Here is a 24,859-nt window from a genome sequence, read left to right as displayed (position 1 = left end):
TCACAGGCAGGGACAGCACTAGGGTGGGGAGCGTGTTCAGGGGGACCCGGGGGCGGGAGATGCCTCCTGGCGGAGGTCCACTTGGGTGGAGATCTGAAAGGCGGGCAAGACCCAGCGGAGCCGGCCTGGTGCAGGATCCCAGGCGGACGGGAAGGGAAGGGCAGAGGTCCCCGCGCAGGAATGAACTTGACCGCTTGAGGGAAACAGAAGAAAGATGCTTCCTCGGCCAGCTCACCCCTGCCCCTTGACCTCTCACCCGCAGCGCCTACTGCTCCTGGAGCCTCGTGGCGGCGGTCACGGGGGGCTGCTGGCCACCCCGGGGGCCACCCTGTCCTCGTCTTGCTTGACCTTGACCCTGCTGCCTGGCTGAGCCGTCCTCCCCTGCCTCTGCGCCTGCCCTGACCTCGCCGCCTCCCTGCTGGCCGCCAGCGCCTGCTGCCTGCCGGTGGGAACGTGCCAAGCCCGCATCCGGGGCTCCTCTTCCCATTCCTTGCATTTGCTGCAGCTCCACTCAAAGTAAGGGGTGGCCTCTGAAAAAAGGCCCCTCTGCTGAGCTTCAGACCTGCCCACGTGGCTCTTCACGTCAGCATTTCCGATCTTAACTCACAGCCCTCCCCCTGGCCTGCAGCCTACCTGACTCCCACCACCGCCCTGCGCCCACCCTCCCACCTCTAATGGGGGTCTCTCCACCCCTTTCCACCTCTCTCCCGCTGGCGCTCTCAGTTTCCTGCTGAGTCACGGGTTCTTTCCAGCTTCCCGCCCTCTCCCCTTGTCCTGAATACCCCTTGCTGTCACGCCAGGGCTCTGATCGGATCTCGCCTCTCCCTGGAGCTCCAGGCGAGTTTGCCCTGGTGATGACCCGATGGCCCAAGGGCTCTGCCCCATCGGCCTGCCCAGCTTCGCCTCCCACCCCCGCCTTGTGCCCCAGCCTGGCTAAACCACCTCGGCTTTGCCACACAGGACAAGCTGGTTTTGTTTGTGCAGTATCTTTGCCTTTGCTGCCGTCTTTCTGTAGAATGTTCTGATTTTGCAGTCTTGGCACATGCCCACTCGGTCTCCAGTCCCGCTGGAATGTCGTCTGTCAGCCTGTCCACACCCTCAGCAGGTGGACGGTCCCTCCTTTCTGCTCCCTGCACCGCGGGGAACGCTTAGGAGCTTAGTGTGCTGTGTGTGTCTGTCTGCCTTCCTCTCTAGAATGTGAATTCTGAGAGCGCGGTCATTTTTTATCATGTGCCTCTTCATATCTCTGATGGATAACACAATCCATGGTGAATGATAGCCATAGGGAAAATCAATAAGGATAAAAATAACCATGTCAGTTGACTCTGAGTGGTGTGTGGCTGGCGGGGCACCTGGTGAACCCAGCACCCTGCTGCGCTGAGATCATAACGTGCCTTGGTGTGTGTGCACGCGTGCATGCTAAGTCACTAAGTCATGTCTGACTCTGCGACCCCATGGACTGTAGCCCTCCACGCTCTTCTGTCCATGGAATTCTCCAGGCAAGAACACTGGAGCGGGTTGCCATGCTCTCCTCCAGGGGATCTTTCCTACCCAGGGATTGAACCCGTGTCTCCTGTGTCTTCTGTATTGGCAGGCAGGTTCTTCACCGCTAACACCACCTGGAAAGCCCTAACACGCCTTTGCTTCCCACTTTAATATCAGATACCCAGTCGCCTTCATGGAGCTGATACATAGTTTTGTGGGGAAAATATGGCTCTGAAAAGAAAATCGACTGTTAGTACTGGTGATGAAGTTGGGAGGAGCCCTCAGTAAGTGAGGTTTTCAGAAATCCCTGATAGATTAAGAACCAAGTGTTGAGTTTGTCGGCACGGATGTACGGCATGAACAAATGCAGTGAATAGGAGTAAAAAGATGACCTGTGAATTATTTCAGCAAGGATCTCAGTGCAGCCACGTATCATCAAATGAGAAACGTTTAGAGAAAGTTAATGGTGATGAACCTGAGTCAGGATGTATCCGGAAGCGGCTGTGAGCTGATGTGCTGAGATGCAGGAGAAAGGAGGTGTCTGCAGGGGCCCCTGCAACCTGGCATAGGAGGCAAGCGGGAAGCCTTTTTACTGTTTTTATGGGGGGAATTCTTTACATTGTAGGTTTCTGAGCATTTGGGGACTTGGCTGCAGTCTTTCACAAATATTAAACATCTGCTGCTTCCCCTTAAAAAATAGAGCTGATGACAGAGGACACCGTGGTGATGTCTTGTCGTCCTGTGTGCCCGGGAGTGAGACGTCACACCTCAGCGGACTTCTCGGGATAATGGCAGCCCACAAGCATCAGCAGTTCCGCTGTGGAGTAAAATCCTACGCAGGAGTGTCAGCCTCTCCTTCTGAACAGGCCAAGGAGGATATGCTTCTATAGGGGTGTGTTCACAGGCAGGTTACGGGGTAGAGGGTTTTTTTTTTCTTTGTATTATCCCAGACATTTCCGATAAATTAAAAAATAATAACAACATACGACCGTCCCCTTCCCACCTGCTGTCAGGAGGCGGCCTGTCGGTATTTACCACTGTCTGCATTTCTGCCTGTTACATATTTTCTTTCCACATACACTTTTTTCCAGAAATATGTATTTTTAAATTTTTATCTATTTATTTTGTTGTTGTTGAGTTGCTAAGTTGTATCCAACTCTTTTGTGACCCTGTGGACTGTAGCCCACCAGACGCCTCTGTCCATGGGATTTCCCAGACAAGAATACTGGAGTGGGTTGCCCATTTCCGTCTCCAGGGGATCTTCCTGACCCAGGGATCGAACCCATGTCTCCTGCGTTGGCAGGTGGATTTTTTACCACTGAGCCACCAGGGAAGCCTGATTATTAATTTATGTCTGTGCTGGGTCTTTTTTTTTTTTTTTAAACTTTACATAATTGCATCAGTTTTGCCAAATATCAAAATGAATCCGCCACAGGTATACATGTGTTCCCCATCCTGAACCCACCTCCTCCCTCCCTCCCCATTCCATCCCTCTGGGTCGTCCCAGTGCACCAGCCCCAAGCATCCAGTATCGTGCATCGAACCTGGACTGGCGACTTGTTTCATACATGATATTTTACATGTTTCAATGCCATTCTCCCAAATCTTCCCACCCTCTCCCTCTTGTGCTGGGTCTTTGCTGCTGAGTGCTGGCATTCTCTAATGGCAGCAAGCGGGGGTCATTCTTGAATGGTGATGTGAGGGCTTCTCAATGCAGTGCCTTCTCTTGTTGTCGAGGATGGGTGGGCAGTCTTCAGTAATTGTGGCTCCTGGGTTTCGTTGCTCCGCGGCATGTGGGATCTTCCCAGACGAGGGACTGAACCCGTGTCTCCTGCATTGGCAGGCAGATTCTTAACTACTGGACCACCAGGGAGGCCCTGAAAGTTGTTTTTTTTTTTTTCTTTTCATGAAAATCTTCTCCTTCAAAATTTATTACTTATAATGTGTGGTAGGCTCTGAATTCAGGTAATTGTTAATTAACAGCTGTTAGAGTTGTGGGTAAAAGAAAGGGTTAAAGCTCTGGGGCAGGTGGAGGGGAGGTAAGGTTTATCGAGGGTATCGGAGCTGCCGGCCGTGGTTTTCAGCGCAGAAATGATGTTGTTCCTCTGATCGCTGGTGTTCCTGCTCCTGCTTCTTCCCCTGCTCTGAGGGCGCGGCACTGGGTGTGGAAGGGGGCTCGAGGGAGGAGACAGTTGCCCTGGGTCTCACTCTGCTCGTCTGTAAGAGGAGTCCACCGTGGACTGGTGGACTGGACCATCCCCCGGGTGCGTGCGTCATGTGTCAGGAGAACAGCTCCACACGGAGGGGCTCAAACTCTCAGGCCCTCGTGTGTGGAGGAGCAAGAGAGAGAGAGAGGACTTCGGATTGAGAGAGTCTCAGCATCTTCCTGGCGGGGAGGGTCCAGTTTAGAAGGGTGACGGGTGAGGGTTGAGGGGGGGCCGCTGGGGACCTGTGTCTTGAGGAAGTGCCTGGCCTTTTCACGGGACAGCGGTTTTGTGGTTGTTCAGCTGCTCAGTTGTGTCCGACTCTTTGCGACCCCATGGACTGAAGTACGCCAGGCTCCTCTGTCCTTCACCATCTCCTCGAGTTTGCTCGAACTCATGTCCATTGAGTCAGTGATGCAATCCAACCATCTCATCCTCTGTCGTCCCTTTCTCCTCCTGCCCTCAATTATAACCTTTTTTTTTTTTTGGCTGCATTGCATGGCTTATGGGATCTTAGTTTCCTGACCGGGGATCAAACCCACGTCCTCGGCAGTGAGTATAGAATCCTAACCACTGGACTGCCAGTGGAGGCCCTTATTTTAACCGTTTTTAGGTGTACTGTTCATGGGCATTGAGTACACTCACATTGTGTGTAACCGCCATCCCCTCCCATTGCTAGAACTTTCTCATCGCATCAGACTGAAACCCTGCCCCCAGTGACCACTGACCCCCGCCCCCTGCCCCGGCCCCTGGTGCCCACCAGCCTGCCTCTTGTCTCTGACTCTGACTCCTCTAGAGATAGCGTGGGAGTGGGATCACACAGCAGTTGTCCTTTTCTGTCTGACTGACTTCACTTAGCACGTTCTCAGGCCTCTCCATGTTGCAGCATGTCTCTGAGTGTTATTCCTTTTTAAGGCTGAGTAGTATTCCACTGTGTGTATGGACCACACTTTGTCCATCCGTTCATCTGCTGGTGGAGGTTTGAGTTGCCTCCATTTTGGCTGCTGTGAAAATGTGGGTTCCAGCCCCTGCTCACGCCTCTAATTTCAGCTCTTTCGGGTACACACCCAGAAGTGGGATTGCTGGATCATATTATATAATTCTGTGTTTAATCTCTGAGGGCAACTGCCAGGCTCTTCTCCAAAGCTGCACCGCTTCACATTCCCACCAGTTTCTCCAGGAGGAAGAGAAGTTGTCTGTGCTTGATATAAATCCGATTTCACATGAAGTGGGGCAGGACCTACCCTCAAGTCATTAGGAGTCTGGGGTGGGTGAGGGAGGGTTTGGGGCTTCCCTGGTAGCTCAGTTGGTAAAGAATCTGCCTGCAATGCAGGAGACCCCAGTTCGATTCCTGGGTCAGGAAGATTCTCTAGAGAAGGGATAGGCTACCCACTCCAGTATATTCTTGGGCTTCCCTGGTGCCTTAGCTGGTAAAGAATCCGCCTGCAATGCGGGAGACCTGGGTTCGATCCCTAAGTTAGAAAGATCCCCTGGAGTAGGGAAAGGCTGCCCACTCCACTAGTCTGGCCTGGAGAATTCCATGGACTGTATAGTCTGTGGGCTCGCAAAGAGTCAGACACGACTGAGCGACTTTCACTGAGAGGGAGGGTTTGGAGGCCTGGCTGTATGTAGTCCTGGGACTTTGGGCCATGGGAAGCCGGGGGCCTTCTTAGCTAGGGCAGAGCAGAAGCAGGGTGGTGCTGTGGGAAGCTAAGGGCCCAGGGTCGGTGCAGGGTGGACCTGGACATGGGCCAGGGGTGTCAGAGGCCCGGAGGGATCCAGCTTGGGGGGCTGGGCTCCACGCAGCAAGGTAGGGAGGGCCGGGGTGAAAGTGGAGACGTTTCTGGGCTCAGCAGTGGGCTGCTGGCCGCCATGCCCACTCAGACTGAGGAGGGTGGGGAGGAGGGTGCGGGCGTGTGGCAGGCAGGGACCTTTGGCGTTGTGACTTCTGAGGCCCCAAGTGGAAGACAGGTCGGGGTCATACACCCATCTGGTGAGCTCCTCGCCTACTGAAGGAGCAGACGTGTGTGCCGCAGACCTGGGAGCCGCACCCTGGACTCCTGGAGGTGCCCCCACCTTGTCAGTGTTCCTGGGGCCTGCCCCCCCGGAAGGACCAGAGGATGAACACGAGTCTGCCTACACTGGTAGCGGAAACACCAGACTCAAAGTCAGCTTAGCTCCTGTGGGTGGAGAGACGGAAAAGGTGCTAGACTAAGCTCTCAGCCAGCTCCGGTCCTTATTTGATCTGTAATTTTGCAGAGTGTGTAAGAACGACACCATCCTATAAAATGTGACGAGCGAGGGCCTCGTGCGGCCGAGTGGCTTTGTGTTTGCCCCTGTGCACGCAGCTCATTGGCTGAAAACCCGGTCCTGCCCCAGAGAGCTTCAGCTCCTTTCCCTCTGAGCGAGGATCTTTGGAGTTTCCACCGCTGAGGGCTTTTCCAGGAGGCACGTGGGGGGTGTGCTTAGGTGCTGCCCAAAGGCATGGTTGTAGGAATCACTAATGATAAGAAATGCTGCATTCTCTGGTTCTTTATAAATAGATGCCTACCTCTTGGAAGAAGCCTGTACCAGTACCTTCTGTGGATTTAGATTTTTAAAAGTTAATGATTCTGACCCTGGTTTAGATTTTTAAAAGTTAATGATTCTGACCCTGGTTAGGAGAAAGAGGATGACTCTGTTTTGAGAAACCTTGTTATCTGCAGGTTCAGTTCCGTAGCAAACTTTCCCGGGGGTGGCTTGCTGGGTCACAGGTCTGTCTTCGCCCAGTGGAGATGCAGCTAGTCTGCTGACCCCTTCCGACTCAGTCCCACCTCCTCCAGGCCCTGGGAGCTTGGCTTCCCACGGCTCCAGGCTGCAGCAGAGGAGGGAGGTGCCTGTGTGCTCTACGAGGACCAGTTGCCCGAGAGCGTGAACAGGCTTTGCAGGGAACTGCTTCGCGTTTTCAGAGACCTCCTTCGAGCCTCATGAGCAGTGCCTCCCTTCTCCCATGAGTGGGCCCTGCAGGGAGGCTGGATTCTGCCCCAGTGGGAGCTCTGTAGACCTTCTCTCAGCCTCCCCAGCCTGCACCAGGAGCCCCAGGGGCTTCAGTAGGGGGCCCTGCCCCGTCCATCCTCGCAGCCTGCACTCAGCTCCTGAGTCCCCTTGCCCTCGGGGGTGAAGCACCTGGATGAGTCGCAGCCCTGGCCGAGCTCCTCTCTGTGGCTCCAGAGGGAAATGAGAGAGGCCGCCGTATAGTCTCAGTGCAAGGCAAAGAACAGAGACGCTGTGCAGCAGACCGGCAGTCCCCACAAAAGGCGGGGGTGAGGACAGAAGGAGGAGGGGTCCCGAGAGGCCTGGAGATGGGTGACCACCGGCGGATGCCTGTGTTCCGAGCCTTGTAGATGCTCGGCCTGGGGCTGAGTCCCGGCCAGAGAGGGACTCGGAGAGGAATAGGAGGGGAAGGGCTTCCCTGGTGGCTCAGCTGGTAAAGAATCCACCTGCAATGCAGGGGACCTGGGTTCAGTCCCTGGGTCGGGAAGATCCCCTGGAGGAGGGCATGGCAACCCACTCCAGCATTCTGGCCTGGAGCATCCCATGGACAGAGGAGCCTGGTGGGCTACAGTCTGTGGGGTCATAAAGAGTCAGACACGACTGAGCGGCTAAGCACAGCACAGCACACAGGGGAATGAAGGACGAGGAGGAGAAAACCCAGCAAATCGCAGAGAAAAGGAGGAAGCCCGTCTGGTGTTTCATCGGATTTGATTGTTGTTTTTTTCTGATGTTAGGAAAATACCCATGAGCCCAGTGACCCTGAGGAGGTGTGAAATTGAGGCACCAGGGGATGAAGGGTTCACTCACAAAGTGGGGATGTTTTGTGTGGTCAGGCCCAGGAGCCTCACCCCACAGTTGAGCGGAGATGTTGGGGCCTGTGGTCACCCCAGCGAAGGATGTGGTGGAGTCTGAGTGACAGCGATACTCGGAGGGCCCACTGTGGCCCCAGTAGGCTGGCCCTGCCACGCTGGCTGTGCTGCTTCAGCAGGTGAAGTTGCGTAAGATGGGTGCCTACCCCTGAGCTGGTCCCACAGGCTTCATCTACTTCAGTGCTTCCAGAAGCTTCCATGGGGCCACGTGACCCACGTGATGGCCCCAGTGGCCCCCATAGATCATTATGGTCACTTCTTCTGAAATGGCTGTCGTTTCTAAGAGATAATTTTAACACTTCTTAGGAGAAGGCAGTGGCACCCCACTCCAGTACTCTTGCCTGGAAAATCCCATGGACGGAGGGGCCTGGTGGGCTGCAGTCCATGGGGTCGCTAGGAGTCGGACGCGACTGAGCGACTTCACTTTCACTTTTCACTTTCATGAATTGGAGAAGGAAATGGCAACCCACTCCAGTGTTCTTGCCTGGAAAATCCCAGGGACGGGGGGGGGGCTTGGTGGGCTGCCGTCTATGGGGTCGCACAGAGTCGGACACGACTGACGCGACTTAGCAGCAGCAGTAAGTATAATATTAAAGTGTTTAATCATATGGCAGAAAATGTAGATAAATAGCAGAAAAGAAAAACCATAACCCCGACTAACATCACAGATGATCTTATTTGGCATATTTCCCCACCATCCTTTTTTTAAGACCCCTGAATAAGTATAAATGCAGTTTTCTGTCCAACATTGCACATTTTTTTGGTTGTGGTTTTTCTAGGGTCTTCATTAACTGTGATTTTTAAATTGACGGTATTTTCATTTCTTTGGGGATTTGAGTGGAAGCATTTTGAGTTTTCTAATGATCATTAGACGTGGAGATTTACTCTGAATTGTAAACAAAACATCTCGTGCTAGCTCCCGGCGATACGCACCACTTGGCAGCTGAGTTAGTTCTCAGAGCTCTCCCCTCATGTCTGTTTACAGGGATCTACCGCACAGAGAGGGATAAAGGCACGTTGTATGAGCTCACGTTCCGAGGGGACCACAAGCACGAGTTCAGACGCCTGGTCTTGTTCCGGCCGTTCGGCCCCATCATGAAGGTGAAGAAGGAGCAGCTGAACATGGCCAGCACACTGGTCAACGTCATCGTGCCGCTGGCCAGGAGGGTGGACAAGTTCCGGCAGTTCATGCAGAACTTCAGGTGTGTGTGACTCGCGGGTGGCTCCTCCCCGCCTGCCATGCGGGCCTCTTTCTCTCCCTGCTCGGCTCTGTTTTCTTCCTGTAAAGTTGATCGTTGTATTTGCCTTTTTCCCTGGAGCAATTAGATGTGACTTCCCTGGTGGCTCAGATGGTAAAACGTCTGCCTGTAATGCAGGAGACCTGGGTTCCATCCCTGGGTGGGGAAGATCCCCTGGAGAAGGAAATGGCAACCCACTCCAATATTCTTGCCTGGAAAATTCCATGGACAGAGGAGACTGGTAGGCTACAGTCCATGGCGTCGCAAAGAGTCGGACACGACTGAGTGACTTCACTTTCTTCTTTCTTTCTGGTGGCACAGTAGTAAAGAATCTGCCTGCCAATACAGGAGATGAAAAAGACCTGGGTTCCATCCCTGGGTCAGGAAGATCCCTGGGGGCAGGAAATGGCAACCCACTACAGTAATTCTTGCCTGGAAAATTGCCTGGATAGAGGAGCCTGGCGGGCTACCATCCACGGGGTGACAAAAAGTCAGACACTGAGCACTCAGAGCAATTGGAAAGCGGCTAGATTTCCCTTCAGAAGTGCGGGTCAGGAGGGCTGGGTTTTCGTCAGGATCTGCAGAGACGGCCGGACACCCGGGGGTTCTGTTCTGATTGCAGTGGCTGAGGGTGGGGCCTCGGGCTGTGCTGTGCCCAGCGTGGACGGGGTCCTCTCCCAGCCCCCAGAGACCTCCGCCCTCGTGGCTGTGCGCCTGTGCATCTGGCTGCAGCCCGGCTTCCCTTCCTGCCCCGCTCCAGCAGCGGCTGGAATGCTCTCAGAGTCTTTTTTATTTTAACCCGTGTCTCCTCCAAGGTTACGTGTAGAATTATGCCGAGAAGTTTCCCAGCCTTCATTTTTGTAGATACTTGAGAAGACTTCAACGGGCTTTTGTTCGGAGGCAGTGGTAGTTTTTACATGTGTCTTCAAGCTCCTGACTTGTAAGTGCTGTGTTGAATCTTGCACGCTTGTGGGCCACACTCACACTGCTTGAGGTCAGTCAGCAGCTAGCTTGGCCAGATTATCTTAAAGATAGAAAGTCGTATGTGTCTAATGATACATCTTGGAATATCAAGCTTATTTTTCATCTTTTATTATTAAATGCACATTAAAGTCACTTGGTCATGTCCGACTCTTTGCGACCCCATGGACTATACAGAATACTGGAGTGGGTAGCCTTTCCCTTCTCCAAGGGATCTTCCCAACCCAGGGATTGAACCCGGGTCTCCTACATTGCAGGCGGATTCTTTGCCAGTTGAGCCACAAGGGAAGCCCATGAATACTGGGGTGGGTAACCTATCCTTTCTCCAGCAGATCTTCCTGACCCAGGAGTCGAACCGGGATCTCCTGAATTGCAGGCAGATTCTATACCAACTGAGCTATCAGGGATTAAAAGCCAGTAATGCTCAGTATAAGGGTGTGGTTGATACTTTACATTCCGGGTCGTGACCATATTTGAAGAGTAAGCCTCCTCGACTCCCTGGCCGGGTTTCAGAGATGGGAGTAAAGAAAGCCCATCACTGTGCTGGATCCCAGGAAGCCCAGCACTTGTGTGCCAAGATTCCTTTCTGTCTTTTGTAACCTCACTCTGAATGTGTCCCTCAAGCAGAGGTGACAGCCTCTGTCGAGATGGCCCTCCCCTCAAGATGGTCTCATTCCAGCTTCCAGAACCTTCCCCACTGGCATGTCCAGGCCTAGAGATGCAAACGCCTCTGCAGGCACCAGGAGGGGTGCTGCTCTCGTCCCTGTGTCCTGCCTACATCTTGTCATTAAGCTTTGTAAAGTCAAAGTGTCAGTCGCTCAGTCCTGTCCGACTCTTGCGACCCCATGGACTGTAGCCTGCCCAACTCCTCTGTCCATGGGATTCTCCAGGCAAGAGTACAGGAGTGGGACATCATGTCCTTCTCCAGGGGATCTTCCCGACCCAGGGATCGAACCCCGGTCTCGTGAATTGCAAGCAGATTCTTTACTATCTGAGTCACCAGGGAATAGGCTAAGCTTTGTAAATGGGTCCTTAATAAATTTTCTCCAACTTGAAAGAGTAACCCTTTTCTAGCTCAATGTTAAGGTCACAATCCAGGAGTCTCTGGGGGTCCTCTGGCCTGACCGTCCCTTCATTCAGAATCCCTCAGTGGCGCTCCTGACACGTGGTTCTGTGTGCGGTGTGTGTGTCAGGTAACTGCCCGAACCCGGTGTGGGCCGGCTGTGTACTCCATGTGTACCCGGTGTGGACCAGGCCACTGCCTGTGCCCCGGGGCAGGCTGCCGCTCTGGAGAGGAAGCTGGCGGTTGTTTGGACCTGAAGTCGCCTCCCCGTGATTTCTGCCCAGGGCTCTGGTTCTGGGCTCGCTCTGTCTTCTCCGGTTCGGGAGCTGCCTTCAGCCGTGCTGTCCCAAGGGGCTGGCTGGGCTGAGCTCCCCTTTCCTCTGCAGAACACGCCGGGGCACACCCCTTGCCTGTCAGCAGTGCCCCTCTGGCTCCAGCCCTGAAGTGGCTGGCGCTCGGCTCCCTTCAGCCTCGCCGGGTGCAGCCGTGTCCCTCTCTGCCTTCTCTTCGGACCGGCCCAGTGCGCTGGTGGAAGCATACATGCTGAGGCGGGCTGACCCGGCGGTGGGCACCAGGCTGGAAGGGAAGGCCAGCCATTGCTCCCGAGGCCAGTGTGCCCACTCCCAGGACGAGTTTACAGTGAGATCCGTGGGCCAAGGAGCTGCCTGGAGCTTGCAAGGCCCTGAGGCTGGCTTCAGCACGCAGGCCTCTCCCTGGTGAACTGGACTTGAGAGGTGGTCCTCACCCTGGAGGGCTGTCTGCTTGGGAGCTGGCCAAGCCCTCCCCGCAGGGCCCCGAGCCTGGGAGAGCAGAATTCTCCTGGGCTTCCCCAGTTCAGTCACTGCCTTGGTGTCATGAGGATGGCCAATAATTAACAGTAGGAGTAACACTGGAAGGGAAATATTGTTGAAAAAGGTAAAACTAGTACCTTAATGAGTCTCCAAAGTGGAGGTGGCGAAATGAAAAGTAATTCTAGTTAAAGCTTTAAAAACAAAAATTCAAAGCCCCTTTCTCTTGCCTGGCACTGTTCCCTTGCCTGTTGTCGCACGTGGGCAGTGGGGTCCTTGGGGACTGGGGGGCCCCGTGTGTGCACCAGACCCTCGACCAGACTGCGGGGGATGAGAGGAGCCTGGCTTCACGCAGAGAGGAGTGTAGTCACATAGTTAGAAGTAGAGGCTGGGAAAGCAGGAGGAGAAAGCCTTCCTCAACGGAGGGCGCTGGAGCAGAGCTGACAGCAGAGTCTGCTCCGTGGTCCAGCAGCTTCTGAGAGCGCTGAGGTCTCTGAAAAGTTGGGCGAGATGGGATACTTAAACCTGTGCTCAGACACTCAGTCGTGTCAAACTCTTTGTGACCCTATGGACTATAGCCCTCCAGGCTCCTCTGTCCATAGGACTCTCCAGGCAAGAATACTGGAGTGGGTTGCCATTTCCTCCTCCAGGGGATCTTCCAGACCCAGGGATCAAACCCACGTCTCTTATGTTTCCTCCACTGGCAGCCAGATTCTTTACCACCATTACCACTTGGGAAGCCCAAAATCATCTTGTTCTTGTTGTTCAGTTGCTTAGTCGTGTCCTGCGACCCCATGGACTGCAGCACGCCAGGCTTCCCTGTCCTTCACTATCTCAGGGAGTTTGCTCAGACTCACGTCCATTGAGTCGATGATGCCATCCAACCATCTCATCCTCTGTCATCTCCTTCTCCTCCTGCCTTTGAGCATCAGGGTCTTTTCTACAGAGTCGGGTCTTCACATCAGGTGGCCAGAGTATTGGAGCTTCTGCTTCAGCATCAGCCCTTCTGATGAATTCAGAGTTGATTTCCTTTAGCCCCAATATCTGGGGCTATTTAATTTCGAGTCAGAACTTGGTGAAGGTGACATTTCAAGCTGGCCAGCAGGAAATGGATCGATCCTTCAGTACATGGCTTTAGGACAGCTAATCAAGCAGTAGAAAAAATTTCATTCTGACTTCGCACCAAAACCCAAAGTAAACTCTGGTCAATTAAATATTTAAATGCCATTAAAATGACCATAAGAGTATTGGGAGAAAATACAAGCTGATGTTTATTCAGTGTTCAGTGTTGTCTCTGTGAAGCCACTTCCATCCAGCAGTGGAAACTGTTACTACTGATCCTAAACCATTCTGGTTGTCACGGAAAGTGGAACCGTGAGTGATCTTTTTTCTTCTTTTGGATTCTCTCTGTCTTAGACATTTTTATATTGTTCTGGAAATGTTTATACCGTTGCCCTATTTTTTATGCTTTGTTTAAAAATTTGATGGAAGTTTTTTTTTGTTTTTTGTTTTTTTTTTGCTTTTATAATTTAAACTTGACTTTTACACTTGTGAAAGTGATACATGGCTATAATGAGATGTTTACATGGCAGAACACAACCAGGAATAAGTTATTTAAAAACTCAGGTTTGGCCCTGCTTCCCTAAATTAACCATTTTAAACGTTAATTGAACGTTCTTGGCACCTTTCTTTGCACGTCTACAGATACAAAAATAACACATTTGAAATGTCATTCAGTATGAGACGTGCTTTATGTTCTATTTTTAATGAGAGAATTAAGTTTTTCCTCACTTAAACGTATAGCCATGAAATTAAACAACGCTTACTCCTTGGAAGGAAAGTTATGACCAACCTAGATAGCATATTCAAAAGCAGAGACATTACTTTGCCAACAAAGGTCCATCTAGTCAAGGCTATGGTTTTTCCAGTGGTCATGTATGGATGTGAGAGTTGGACTGTGAAGAAGGATGAGCGCCGAAGAATTGATGCTTTTGAACTGTGGTGTTGAAGAAGACTCTTGAGAGTCCCTTGGACTGCAAGAAGATCCAGCCAGTCCATGCTAAAGGTGATGAGTCCTGGGTGTTCATTGGAAGGACTGATGTTGAAGCTGAAACTCCAGTACTTTCGCCACCTCATGCAAAGAGTTGACTCATTGGAAAAGACCCTGATGTTGGGAGGGATTGGGGGCAGGAGGAGAAGGGGATGACAGAGGATGAGATGGCTGGATGGCATCACCGACTCGATGCACATGAGTTTGGGTGAACTCTGGGAGTTGGTGATGGACAGGGAGGCCTGGCGTGCTGCGATTCATGGGGTCGTAAAGAGTCAGACACGACTGAGCGACTGAACTGAAACTTATAGAAAAGGATGTGCATTATGACAGAAGAAATTAGTGCTCTTTGAGAAAATGTTTCTGTGCTATAAGAGATATTAGTTCCTGGGACTTCCCTGGTCATCCAGTGGATTAAGAATCTGCCTGCCAATGCAAGGGACGTGGGTTCAATCCTTGGTCTGGGAAAATCCGCTATGGAGCAGCTAAGCCCGTGTACCGCACTTACTGGGCCTGCGCACCCCAGAGCCCATGTTCCCCAACAAGAAAGGCCTCCGCGATGAGAAGCCCATGCCCAGAACTAGAGAGTAGCCCCGCTCGCCGCAACCGGAGAGAGCCTGCAGGCAGCAGTGAAGACCCAGCACGTCCAAAAATCTAAGAGAGAGAGAGATACTAGTTCTGTCTAATTAGAGGTCTGATTAGAGATGGCTCTGAAGGTAAAACACATTTTACAAAACTGAGCAGACTGAAATCGTCATGTGTCTCCACCACATACATTAATGTTAGACTAGATCAACTAAAACGTCCCGGTAAGAAGAGAGGAGCACGGTTACGTTTCCTCCCTCTCCGGGGCCCATCTCCCATGTCTCAGCTGCCTGTTATTTTCACCTCAGTGGGGTTTGCAGCCCTGTGTCGTAACCAGAGCCTCTGCATGTCAGTGGCTTTAGGGCCTTCATCAGCAGTGCTCCACCAGCGATGCCTTCATCCCCGAGGTTTAGGGTGCCTGGATTTCATGGTCAGTGTCTCTTCAAGGAGGGTCCTGAGTGCCTGAGAACAGAACTTGGGTTCTGTGCTTGTCACCTGCACAGTTTAGGGTGCCTTGGCTGGGCTTAACGCTCTTGGGCACGTTTCCTTCCCGCGGGAGGTTGTGGAGGTTCTGCGTATGACGACGCCGTGGAGGCATGTGAGGCCTGCTCTGTTCTGTCTTTGCTGAAATTGGCGGAAGAATGCCTGCCTTCATCGTGACTCGTGGCCGCTTAACCCGGATGCGCCTCAGCTCAGTGTCTTGTTTTTCTGTCTCCTGTAATTCAGTTGCCTTATCTGTGGAAGATTGTTGCTGAACCCCAAAAGATGCCGGGATTCTTGGCCTCTGGAGGAGAAGAATTCAATCTGGGGCCAGAGACAGGGCTTGATCACTCAGAGCTTTTGGGTAATAAAGTTCTGTTAAAGCATAAAAGAGACAGAGAAAGCTTCTGACACAGACATCAGAAGGGGGCAGAAAGAGTGCCCCCTTGCTAGTGTTAGCAATGGAGTTATATACTCTCCAATAAGGTATTACAATGAATCAGAAGAATGTCTGGAGGTTTGCAAAGATCTTACTAGACCCGCTCCCACAATCCACATTTCAAGATAACAGGATTAGCCAGAAGGCCCTCAGGAAGGAGAAACTGTCCTCAAGCAGGATACATTGCTGCTATATAATCCTTAGCACAGAGTCCAAATCCAGTTCCTAGTTGTGTAATCATCAGTTCCAGGCTTAAAGATAAAAATGTTTTATGTGACTAAGACTAAGGAATGTAGGGAGAAAAAAAAAGACATTTGTCCTTTATTCCTCCTTGAGAATTCCAGACCCCTATCTCCACTTCGAGAGCCCCAGACCCCTTTCTCCTCCTTGGGGACCCTGGACTTCTTATCAACCTGCCTAGGAATTGACTCTCTGATTTGTTGTAGTGGATTCTTCCATTTCGGGGAACTTTTTTGGTGTTCTAATTGCTGCTTTGTTGCTGATTTCTCTGCTTCTCAGACCTACTTACGGATTTTGTAGTTTTTCTCAGTGTATTTGCTGCCCTCTAATTTTTAACGCTTTAGTCTTTAATCTGCTTTTACACAAGCCTTTCCTTTATGTGAGGAATTTGATTTTCAGATGGAAAGCCTCGTTTTCCTCAGCCTCAATGGCTAATGAAAAGGTAGCTGCTGTTTGTTGGGTGAGACAAAATTTTCCTAGAGCGAGACCCTCAGGGCCTTTATTGAAGAGGCCGTGAACAAGAGATGGGGGATGTTCCTGGACTGACAAGAAGGGATGCGGCTTGAAGCTCCAGGGCTGTCCCCGCCCTCAGTGGGAATGACACTGGTGTGTACGCGGAGGAGACGTGTGGACCGCTGTGGTCAGGTGCGCTGGGGCTGCTCGCGGGCCTGTGTGCTCCAGACTCCACTGTTGCTATGGAGATGAGATGGCCCTTCACTCCAGCAGGCGCCGCCTCCTCCCTTGCTGTCTGGTAGCCCTGGTCCCTGTCCGGTGGACCTCACAGGGTCCACGAGCCGTTTCCTCTCCCATGAAAGCCCCGGGTGCCTTCACTCCCAGGACGTCTTCAGCCTGGCCCAGAGCAGAGGGGGTGCACCCAGGAGAACTCGCTTCAGATTCAGTTCCCTTTGCCTAGCGGTGTGTTGGCTTAAACTGACCTCCCCCTCCTTTTTTTACATCACCTCATTCTGCCTTTTTGGAGACTCTTCTTGCATTTGCTCTTCCGCTTCTCGGTCTCCCTTGGCGTCCGGCTTATCCGTTTAAAAGCGCATCTGTCGTTTCGTTGTGTAGTTTGTCTGCAGTTGCAAGTTTGCTCGACTTTTATTTTGACACCTTCCAGCTGGACTGAGAACCCTTCCCCATGTTGCTCTGAGCCTTCTCAGACTTTGCTGGTTATTTTTGTTTAATGTTCCCCCGTTTCCCTTCCTCCAACTCTTCTCTTGTCCCTCCCAAGGCACTTATGACATTTAAACATAGTATCAGGGACACCTTTTACTTGAATTTTCTGCAGAACTTTTAAAAATCCTCTTCCTGCTTAGCGCTGTTAAGATGTTTCTGGACATTTCTGGGTCTTTAGAAACCAGTGACTATGGACTCTGAGACGGAGGTGGGGCTGCAGCGTGGGCTCTGCTGGGTGGGCAGGGGACCAGCCCAGCCCTGCTGTGCACGCGCTGCGCCAGGCCGCCCACGGGGGCCTCGATCCGGGAGGCCCTTTGTCATCTTTGTGTTCCCTTGCGTAGCTCACCCAGCCCCGTCCCCCACCCAGCCTCGCCCCCTACCTCTCCCTGGGCAGGAGATTCTCTGATCAGACTCCGATGCCGTTCCCCAAAAGTTTCTGGTACACATGTTTGAGAAATGGTAATCTACATCATTCACCTTATTTGCATTAAGGTCTCTCCAGGGCCTAATAGAGGCTGTTTTTAACTTCATTTGAGCCAGATTATGTAGAAACATCTGTTTAAGAGAAGAAAACCATCAGTTGCCAGTGGTCTCATTTGCTGTCCTGAAATGGGGAATGTAGGTCCCTGTGGCATGGTCGAGGGTCACTATTGACTCTCACGCCTCAGCGCCTCAAATCGTGGCATCCAGGAGTTGTGAGTCCTTCAGTGTGGGGTGCGGGAGGGGAGAGGACCCACCAAGCCGAAGAAGCTTTCTTTCTGAAGCCCGATTCTGACGGGCCCCCATCCCTTTCTGTTCCCTGTATCTCCCTGGTGTCCTCGCTGACCACAGGGAGACACTGGAGCCTGACGGGCTGTTTCATGCTTTTTCATTTGCACAGGACATGATTAAAGCCTCGGTAGGTTTTCTTCTCATCCCCGATGTTCCTGAAGAGCAGACTGACTGAGACAAGAACTGTGATGTGATTTCCTTGCATTCGCACCTTCTCAGCCGGGAGAGCCCTTGCCCCAGTCCTCTCCACCTGCGGGGCGTCCACTTGCCTGTCTAGGCTTAGCCTGGATGCCGCCTTGACCTTGGTACCTGTCCCCATCGCCCATCAGAAATCAGCCACACCCCCGCCACCCTCCTCTGCCTCATTAGGCCTGTTACTGCCGTTTTCTGACCTGCCGTGCCTCCCGCTCTCAGCTGCCCATTCCTTGCTGTCAAGTCCCTGACGTGGGCAGGGTGACCAGTTGTCCCAGTTTGCTCTGAGGCATTTACTGGGTGGTGGGCTTTCAGAGCTAAACTCTGGAGAATCCCAGGAAACCTGGATGGTCCCTCTACAGAGTCACACGTGGTTATTCTTTTACAATCTTACTCCAGTGAGAATTATGCATCGCACAGCAATGGGACTCAGTGTTCGTCCTCTCGTCTTTCAGGGGATGCAGTCCAGGGAGACCTGCTTTGAAAAACACGAAAGTTTGTAAAATTATCAGACAGATGGTGATGGTGTTCCTCCCTGGGAGGCAGCGTGTGTTGGCTGCTGTGTAGATAGTTTTAATCATGCAATCTCCAATCAGAAGGAGACCTTCTCAAGGGCAGAAATGTCTTACTCGATTTTTAAGACTTCTTACTTGTTGAATGAAGGCAGGAAGGAGTAGACGCATGAATGGAGTGGGGCCTGGAGGTGGCCCTCAGGATAAACTCTGCTTTGCCTTTTCAGGAAGCCGGAGCTGGTGAACGAGAAGTAAAGGTCCAGCGTCTCTCTCTGTTTTATTCCTTGAAAGCAGGAAGTCCTTTGATGGATTTTAAAATGCCAACAAAGATGTTGCTAGAAAAAACAAGGATGCTTTTTATTCAGGCTCAGTGGGTGACTCTCTCCTGATCCATCCTGGGATGGATTTTTTTTTCCTGAGTGCGCACACTTTAAAGCAGTTTTTCAGGCGCCTGATGCTGTGTGTGTTTTTATTCGGCCCTAGCCAAGGGAGCCCCAGGATTCTCTGGCAGGTTTGCAGAAGGAGTCTTTTGTGTACAGAGAAGTTTGTCCCCCGTGGGTGGTAGCTCGGCCTGCAGGGGCGGGGCTGGGAAGCTCTCAGTTTTGAAGCAGGGTCAGCACCCCAGCCCCATTCCTGGTCCCTTGCCTGCTTCTCAGAGCCCCAAATTCAGTCTGGTTTCAGTCAGATCTTCTCTTCCTTCCTCTGGAGACGGGAGAGAATTCGCAGAACGAAGGTGAAGGCTGTGCCTCTTTCCCGGGTCAGTAGACTCCTCCCCGGTACTTCTTCCCTCTGGAATTGTCTCCTCCTCTCTGCACCACAGTGCTGCACATCCCTCAAGGTGCCAGCCATTCCAGCCCGCGGGATGGTCTTCCTTTCAGAATTCCGTGTACTTTTTCATCAGTGCCACGAGCTTCCTGATGATTTCATTTGAGCTCATTTATTTCTTAAGAAAGTTTTTGAGGGCAGGAACCATGTTTTCTCTGATCTTCCCAACAACCCCAGGTAGGCAGCCCCTCCTCCTTGACGTCATGGTAAAAATCACTGGATAAACTGGCCTCTGCAGTTAGAGGTGGGAGACTCTGAAACTCTGATGTGGGTGGTTGTCTAGCGGTTCAGGGAAGTTGCAACACAGAAATAAAGGAATGAAATGGAAGGACAAGCAAGGTGTCAGCATTTCCCAAAATATCATCCTGCCAGTAGAATTGTATAAAGAAGACTGAGGGCCGAGAATTGATGCTTTTGAACTGTGGTGTTGGAGAAGACTCTTGAGAGTCCCTTGGATAGCAAGGAGATCCAACCAGTCAGTCCTAAAGGAAATCAGTCCTGAATATTCATTGGAAGGACTGATGCTGAAGCTGAAACTCCAATACTTTGGCCACCTGATGGGAAGAACTGACTCATTGGAAAAGACCCTGATGCTGGGAAGGATTGAAGGCAGGAGGAGAAGGGAACGACAGAGGATGAGATGGCTGGATGGCATCACTGACTTGATGGACGTGAGTTTTAGCAAACGCCTCGAGATAGTGATGGACAGGGAAGTTGCTGGCGTTGCTGCAGTTCATGGAGTAGCAAAAGAGTCGGACACAACTTAGCAGCTTAAACAGCAGCAAAGTAGAAACGTACCTTTAAGTTGCTTTCAGAAATCTGCTGAAATGATGCACAGACACATACACACGCTGTCAGCCACAGAGCGGGCAGTGGGGAGCATGAAGGGAATCCACCCGCCAGGGAGAGTGCTGTCCAGCAGCGGTGCTTCTGGCCTGTCGCTCCCTCACCGCCATGACGCTGGCTGTCCCCAGGGTTTCTGGAGCCCCCAGAAGAATACATGTCTTTTAACCTTTGCTTGTTCAGTCTCTAAGACTATTCTGTGCTGCACACACAGGAAAAGGCAAGGACGAGGAGTCTAGTCTCGCCTTGCTGGACTTCGGTGTTCTCATCTGTACAATGGGCTCTGTCTTCCATCCTTCATAGACTTCTTGTGGCAGAGAAAGGGATGGCCCCAGCGCTGTTCTGGACATTGGATCCCGGCCCCAATAGGCCGGACCCGAGGCAGGTTGAGCCTGCAGCCTTTTGCATCTTGCATTTTCATTGATCAGATCTACATGTTTAAATTCCGTGGTTTTCTTGGTAAGAGAAGTAGGAATACGGATCCTGGGACGAGCCAGCCAGAGTGTCCTGTCCTGTGCTCTGCTTTCCTGGCGGCTCATTCCCGGGGGACCCTTTTGCACTTTACAGAACAGGTATCCATTTGGGCTTCGCCTGTCGTGGACCCAGGACCAGACTTCCGTGTTTTGTTTTCCAGGGAGATGTGCATCCAACAAGACGGGAGGGTTCATCTCACTGTCGTTTACTTTGGAAAAGAAGAAATGGATGAGGTCAAAGGAATACTTGAGAACACTTCCCGGTGAGTCCGAGGTGAAGCCGTGGTCGGGAGTCCAGCACCTGAGCCTGAGAGGAGGTACCTGAGCTGGTCCAGGCTGTTTTATGTCCTTACCGCTCCCGGCCTGACCCGGGAGAGTGACGGGCTGGCCTGTGTGTTGGGAGGATTGAGGGGTTGCTTCTGCACCCTCCATCCTGGGGACCGCCCGCCTCGCACGCATCCTCGTAGTGTGGGGCAGCAACTCGGATGGGCGGGGGACAACAGCCCAGAGTGGCCTGGGTGGGGGACAGGGCTTCTCTGGCCCACCGTGTGAACGGCAGGTGTGGGGACTACACTTGGCAGGGATGGAGTTGGGGAGCATAGCCATGTGGGGAGCTGCTTCTCAGCCCTGCTCTTCAGGGCTCCATCTCATCCACTTCGCAGATGGGCTCACCCTCCGCTGACTCTCTCATTCTGCACTTTGAGATCAGAGAGGAGTGGGCGGTGATGACTGGGGCAGGGCGGGGGGCTAGATTCACAGAAGCTGTTGAACCAGCACCTTTGGATGGAGGCTTGTGGGTTTCTACCTCATTCATCAGTTACGTGGGGAATAAATGTATTAAAAAAAAAAAAAACAGGTTTTTTTTTCCCCCTACCCAAATAAACGAACAAACATGTATTTAATGAGTACACGCCTGTGGCATTTTCTGCTTGTGAGGAGGCTGGTGGTACTGCCTGCTCACTCCTCCCAGTTTGCAGCTGCAGGTGAATGACCAGGTGGGTGGTTTCTCTGTAGGTACGTCTTGGGGGGTGGTCAGAGGTACTGGGGGCAGAAGTCATCTGAGTAGGTTCATCTGGTTTGAGTACAAACAAGTCCCTCTGTTTTCAGTCTCTGGTCAAAGCATAAGATGCTGAGACTAAGTGCGCTTTTTGTGTTCAGGCTTTGTTACTTATTTTGTATTACCGAGCACAAGATCAGAATGGTAGTGATTACTCAGACATCTGAAGCAGTACCCTGGTCAGATTCTATCCACACTGACTTTTGTAAATGAAGTTTTATTGGCTCGAAGGCCTGCTCATCTCTTTCTGTATCATTTATGGCTGCTTTCATACTCAACTGCAGAGCTGAGTAGTTATCACAGAGACAGTGTAACTCACAAAGCTAAACTTTTTACTATCTGGTCATTTATAGAAAAAGTTTGCCAACCTCTGTTCTAAAGCAATAAGGAGTTAAAAGAGTTGAAAACTAGTACCAGTTTAAAGCTGTGGCGCCTGCCGAAGGGAGATCAAAGGGAATAAAATAATTGAATATCCTAAACATAAATGAAATAGAAATCTCTCGACTCCAACGCGTTGCAGTATCCTTTTCATCTCTACTTGGGAGTGAGGAGCTGGAGTTATTAGAATTCATGTCCTCTGCCGGTGGATAGGTTTTAACATCTCTGCAGGTAGCCACGGGAGGTGTGGATCTTTTTCATGCCTTTTAGATGATTCTGAAATGCAGCCAGGACTGAGAACGATTGTCTAGGAAAGTGGAGGTCCCTCCAGGGGCTGCCTGAGCTACCTCCTTTAAGGGTACTTTAAGTAGAGGTCCAGGTGACTGTAAAGCACAGTCAGGCTGGGTCTGGCATCTTCCAAGGACATCAGAAGGCAATCAGACATTTGCTGATAGATACGTCAGGCCGACTTTAGACGAGTCTGATGGACGAATGGGAGGCCACTGAGGCCGTGTTACAGGAAATGTCCAGTGGCCGGAGTGCCCGGGACTCTGTCAAGGCAGTTTCTTCCATATCACATTACCTGGAGGGCTGAATTCACACTCAGAGGGTTGTGTGGTCAGCCAAGAATGAATAGAATCTGAACAAGGACAGTACAATCATTCCCAGGGTAGGGATGGTTTGGAAAACTCCCAGAGACAAAGCTAGCCCTGAAGGGGACTTCGTGCTGGAGCCTGAGCCAGTCTTTGAAGCAGCGCTACAGAAACTTGCTGCCTCCCCGCTCTGATCACCGGTGACATTGCAGTGTTGATGTCGCAGAGGCCGTGGGGCATGTTCTGCCCCTTCCTGGGTGTTGCTTTAGGAATACCCTGCCCTCTGCCGCCAGCCTGAGCTGGTTCCCCACGGCTGCTGCCTGCAACCCCGTGGAGCACATGGAGTTCCTCATCACCCGCTGTACCCACTCGGCAGTCCCCAGGCTCTTAGCTCTCCCGTCGTTTTGATGGCTCAGTGCCCCGCAGCCGCACGGGGGCGCAGCTCACCCTTCGTCCTCACTCGCCGTGTTCCCTTGGGTCTGGGTTCCCTCCACCCTCCTTTCTGCTTCCTCTGATGCTCTGTCTGTCCGTCAGCACCCAGATCCCCACTCTGGAGCTCCCCCTGCCCTGTCCTGCCCTCTCGGCTCTGACCACCCTCTCCCTCAGCATCTCTCATACACGCTTCCTGGCGCGCGTTTCTATTGTCCTGACTAGGCTATCTGCTGCTAGCGTAGTACCGAGTCACGTGCTTCTGTGACTCCAGCCCTCAGCATAGGGCCTTACCAAGTTTTAAAATGTTCAGTGTTTGTCGTTTGGGAGAAGGACAATGCCCAGTGTGTAGTAAATTTGTATGTAGTAATCTATGTAAAACACACAGAAGAAGCTTTACTTAACTACCATCTTTATCCTTCTCTTACGATGCTAAAACTTTAATTAAAATGTATCTCATCTTTGAATAGTATTAAAATGTCATTATTAAATTAGTCAATAATGTTAGATCATTATTATTAATAATTATTAAACCATTGTTATTAACATGAATGATACCACTTAATGTTTGCACCGACCTTATAAGATAGAAGCTGTTATTAACCCCATTTTTTCTTTTTTTTTTCTGCACGGCATGTGGGATCTTAGTTCCCCTACCAGGGATCAAACCCATGCCTGCTGCAGTGGAAGCGTGGACTCAATCACTGGAACTCCCTGACCCCATTTCTTAGGTGAAGAAGTGGAGGTTCAGAGGGGTTGGTACTCAGCCTGCCGCTCCTGATCCGGGGGACGGGCAGACCTGAACCTCGTCTGTAGCTTCCAGATTCCCAGTCTTAACATCCCAGCAGATTCTCACTCCAAAAAGCCATAGCTGTTCATTGAAAATAGTAAGATTTGAAACCAGTTTCAATGAAATTTATTTCACTTGGCTATCAGCATTGTGATAAAACTATTCTAAACCTAGCTAATATGTACATATTTTAAGAATGTCTTGGAAAAGTCTAGCTTGGTGACCAGCGTGCAGTGTTTGTATCTCTTGGCTTATGCTTACTCCGTCGAGCTTTCTGTTTCCGCGGACAGCTGCCTAGCAGTGTTTCCCAAACTACAGTTTGTGACTCATTAGTGCTGTGAAATTGATTCGATTTGAGTGGATTGTGTGCAGTATTTTCAAAAAACCAAGGAAGAACAGGACAGAAGATTATCAAAATGTGTCACGAGTAGTAAAGATGAAATATTGTTTCATGAAACTTTGATTTCAGAGAGTGTGTGTGTAGAGGGGTTGCTTGTCATGATGTGTAAGTATCCTTTTGTAAGGATAAGCGTGGTGGTCAAAATATTTAGAAGCCACTGACATAGATAGAGATCCCATTAGTTTGAGAGAGGATCCAGGCATAAGATCTCAATAACCATTTTCTAGTCTCCCCTTGGGCTTCCCTGGTGGCTCAGTGGTAAAGAATCCACCTGCCAATGTAGGAGATGTAGGTTCAATTCCTGGGTTGAGAAAATCCCCTGGAGAAGGAAATTTCAATCCACTCCAGTATTCTTGCCTGGGAAATTCCATGGTCAGAGGAGCCTGCGGGCTACAGTCTATGGGGTCGCAAAAGAGTCGGGCACAACTTAGTGGCTAAAAGACAACAATAAAACAATGACAAATTAGTTCTCAATAGATGATTTTTATTCCACAGAGTTTTTTGTACTTGTTGTTGTTCTGTTGCCATGTGGTGTCTGACTCTTTGTGACCTCATGGCCTGCAGCAGCCCAGGCTTTCCTGTCCTTCAGTATCTCCCAGAGTTTTCTCAGGTTCATGTCCATTGAATTGGTGATGCCATCCAACCATCTCATCCTCTGTTTCCCTCTTCTCCTTCTGCCTTCTGTCTTTCCTAGCATCAGGGTCTTTTCAAATGAGTCAGCCGTTCGTACCAGGTGGCCAAAGTATTGGAGCTACAGCTTCAGCTTCAGTCCTTCCGAAGAGTATCCAAGGTTGATTTCCTTTAAGATTGACTGGTTTGATCTCCTTGCAGTCCAGGGGACTCTTAAGCGTCTTCTCCAACACGACAGTTCAAAAGCATCAATTCTTTGGTGCTCTGCTTTCTTTACTGTCCAGCTCTCACATCTGTACATAACTACTGGAAAGACCATAGCCTTGACTATACGG

The 24,859-nt window shown here is 51.3% G+C and overlaps 1 protein-coding gene across 3 annotated transcripts in view; it reads left to right on the top strand.

The window, feature by feature from the left end:
* CSGALNACT1 (chondroitin sulfate N-acetylgalactosaminyltransferase 1) overlaps positions 1–24,859 on the top strand; it is a 339,558-nt gene that overhangs the window by 289,771 nt on the left and 24,928 nt on the right. For all 3 annotated transcript variants that reach the window (XM_055566958.1, XM_055566957.1, XM_055566956.1), the window contains exons 4-5: positions 8,577–8,793; positions 20,409–20,510. In XM_055566958.1, the coding sequence (XP_055422933.1) occupies positions 8,577–8,793; positions 20,409–20,510 (319 nt within the window). The remainder of the gene's footprint in view (positions 1–8,576; positions 8,794–20,408; positions 20,511–24,859) is intronic.

Source organism: Bubalus kerabau, chromosome 2 (genome assembly GCF_029407905.1).
Source record: "Bubalus kerabau isolate K-KA32 ecotype Philippines breed swamp buffalo chromosome 2, PCC_UOA_SB_1v2, whole genome shotgun sequence".
NCBI classification, from domain to species: Eukaryota; Metazoa; Chordata; class Mammalia; order Artiodactyla; family Bovidae; genus Bubalus; species Bubalus kerabau.
Note: the sequence above shows the minus strand (reverse complement) of the source record. Positions and strands in the feature narration are given on the sequence as shown.